This window comes from Otolemur garnettii, unplaced genomic scaffold (genome assembly GCF_000181295.1).
Source record: "Otolemur garnettii isolate 467f Iridium unplaced genomic scaffold, OtoGar3 scaffold00046, whole genome shotgun sequence".
In the NCBI taxonomy this organism is placed as follows: Eukaryota; Metazoa; Chordata; class Mammalia; order Primates; family Galagidae; genus Otolemur; species Otolemur garnettii.
In genome coordinates, this window is record NW_003852441.1 from 7,383,435 (window position 1) to 7,386,461 (window position 3,027).

Below are 3,027 nucleotides of genomic sequence, written 5' to 3' on the forward strand. Positions count from 1 at the left end.
GACCAAAAATCGCATTACAACAAAGATATTTGTATCAGAATGTTTATTGCAGCCCAATTCATAATTGCCATGTCATGGAAGAAGCCCAAGTGCCCATCGATCCACGAATGGATCAACGATGTACCTACTTTAATCTCAGTTTTGCTGAGGTCCTAAGCTCATAACAGATGCCACCCTCTAGAGTGTGAGCTGGGAGGTGACTATGTGGAACTAATTAAGCATGTTTCCAGAAGACTCTGTTTTTGACTTCTAAACCCTTCACTCTGTGTGAGGGTATAGAAGAGTGAGGAAGTTGGAGATGCAGGGGGGACTTCTGGTGAGAATTACTGTGAGTTCTACCTAGTCTGCTTTTAAGGGAGGAGATGGGGCAGCTCCTCCTTTCACATAAAATCTAGAATGAGGAGCTTTAAAGAGACTATTCAGCAAACTTGATATGTTTCCCTGCAGTTTGAGTGGCACAGAGAATGGAGACCTAACTCATACCCCAGAAATTTAGAATATGTAAGAGTAGCTACAAGGCCCCCAGACAGTGAGATGGGGGAGGACGCTGCTGTGGGCAGCCAGCACTCTCAGAGCTTGTGTGGGGGAAGGACAGAAAGGTGTCTCCAGTGGACCAGGGGCCACCTGCAAGGTCTTGCTCAAGCAGGTCATTTGTAGGGGTAAGGAAAGACTCTCTGGAGGAAGAGGAGAAAGCAATCTGTAGGGGTGACATCCCTAATGATTGGTGGGTACCTCCAAAATACCTACATGATCATCCCAATAGAAAAAAGGTCAACTTTTGGTCCAACTGTGATGCCAACTCATAATGACATGACTCTGACTGCCCCCTTCTTCCCCTTCCGCCTGTGCCTCTTAGCCACGGCTGCTCAAACAGGAAAGATGATTAACTGTGACAAATGAGAAAAGAAAGAAGTAGCTATCCACCTGCCCTCCCTCTCTTCCTCTCAGAGTAAATTTAAAGAGAACCAAAATAAAATTTCCTCATGAATGCATTTCAAAATGTCATGCTTGTTATATATATGAGTCGAATTTAGTTGACACGCCATTATATTGTTGTCATGTCATTGAATAATTACTAACTTTGATTTTGTAGATTTCTAAAAAGATCTATTTTGGAGCCAACGCTTTATTTGAGCCTCATAGGTGCCTCTCACACATTTAAGATAAGGGCTTTGAACAGCTTGTGTGTCCTGTAGAGCCTAATGGGCAAATGGTGCTGGCTCATCCTAGCAGGAAGGCCTCTAAGATTGGATTATGCAGATGTGGGTTCAAGTGCCAGCTCTCATGTCTAAGTCTGTGACCCAGGGCTAGCCAGTCTTCCTCACTGGGTCTTGGTTTGCTCACCTGTTAAGTGAGGAGGTCAGAGCACTCGTGTCCATGTATCGATCTGTTCTCAGAGGCACATCTCTGGGATTTCACTGGCAGCTCATGGAGCAGCATGAATAGTTTCAGCAAATGGTTGCTTGCTTAACAAATAAACCAGTGACAACTGAGGCCCATCCTAACCCTGCCCAACTTTGCCCTGGCATCTCTAAAACAGCAGGGAATGGGCTATCCTAGGGTCTGCCTGTCCCCGGAGGGGGGGGACAGTCCGCCTACCTTGTTGAGGGTGTTGAGAGCAGCCTGTGCAGCTGTGAGTGTGGGCTCAGCCTTGGCCAGGTCCTCCTCACAATCCTTCTGTTTCTGTGTCACCTCCAGCATGATGAGGGCCACCCTCTGCTCCTCCTTATCAGCAAGGGCTTTCTCTCTGCTCACTTTGTCTGTTTCCACACCCACCATCTGAATCAGTTTGTCTGCGTCTTCATTCTTCTGCTTCAGCTCCACTTCCTGGGCAGCCAGCTTGGCCTTCAGGGCATCCACCTGGACCAGAGAAGTGCGGGACTTACCAGGAGCAGAGACCAGAGAGACCACAGGCACGGCCCCAGGGCCCAACTCTGTGGAGCAGAGCAGGTGACAACTGACACAAAGGCATCAACTGTGTTTTCAGATGGGACCAATCTCCCTGACCTGGGAAAGGAAAGCAACACTGGCACGCCCACCTCCCCACAGTAAACGTGCTGAAATATTCTAAACAACACGTGCCTTGGCTTCCTTAATGCCTGAATGACTGGGGCTGTTTCTCACTGACGGTGGTGCCCATGTCTTCTTGTGCCTAACATAACGCTTTTTGCACGGCAGGCCTTTAATAAAGATTAGTCATTGTGTCATGAAAATTGGTCAACATGGAGTTTGCCAAGGATTTAGCAAGATGCAAAAAGGGAGTAGCTATTTTGCATCCTGAGAGTTTGACTACACCAGTGGACAGTGGACCAGAGGGTCTATAAAACTAGAACCATGGCTGGGCGCGGTGGCTCAACCTGTCATCCTGAAGTGGGTAGACTGCTGGAGCTCAGGTGTTCAAGACCAGAGGAAGCAAGAGTGAGACCCCGTCTCTACAAAAAATTAAAAAAACTAACCACATGTACTGGTGAGCACCTGTAGTCTCAGTTAGTCAGGAGGCTGAGGCCAGAGAATTGCTCAAGGGCAGGAGTTTGAGGTTGCTGTGAGCTGTGATGACATCACAGCACTTACCTAAAGGCAACGGAGTATGACTCTGTCTCAAAAAACAAACAAACAAAAAACCAAAAACCACAAAAACTGCTCAACTAACCCCCTCTCCCCCAGAACTGTGACCCACAACCTGCAGCAACCTTCCCAGGAAAGCAACCCATTATCTACAATAACCAGCCCAGGACGCTGGTCTGCTACAAGTCAGACTCATGGGAAGTCAGGCTACCATCCTTAGTAACAACCCAGGAAGACAAACCAAAACTCCTATAGCAATTGGCTCCAGATGAACAGCACATGTTTAATAATGAACAACTTCTGTAATTTTTCATCCTTGCTTCCAACTTTAGACCAACCAGAGCAATCCAAACATGCTCCTTTAACAAATCCCATGTGATGCCCCACTTCTAGTGAGCCCCCCATCGCTCCCCTTAACCAATCCCATGTGATGCCCCACTTCTAGTGAGCCCCCCATTGCTC

General features: G+C 47.6%; 1 protein-coding gene across 1 annotated transcript in view; it reads right to left on the bottom strand.

Annotated features, from left to right (window-relative positions):
• Window positions 1-3,027, bottom strand: part of DNAH9 (dynein axonemal heavy chain 9) — a 373,298-nt gene that overhangs the window by 136,230 nt on the left and 234,041 nt on the right. The window contains exon 49 of the mRNA XM_003791085.1: window positions 1,600-1,860. Within this exon, the coding sequence (XP_003791133.1) occupies window positions 1,600-1,860 (261 nt within the window). The remainder of the gene's footprint in view (window positions 1-1,599; window positions 1,861-3,027) is intronic.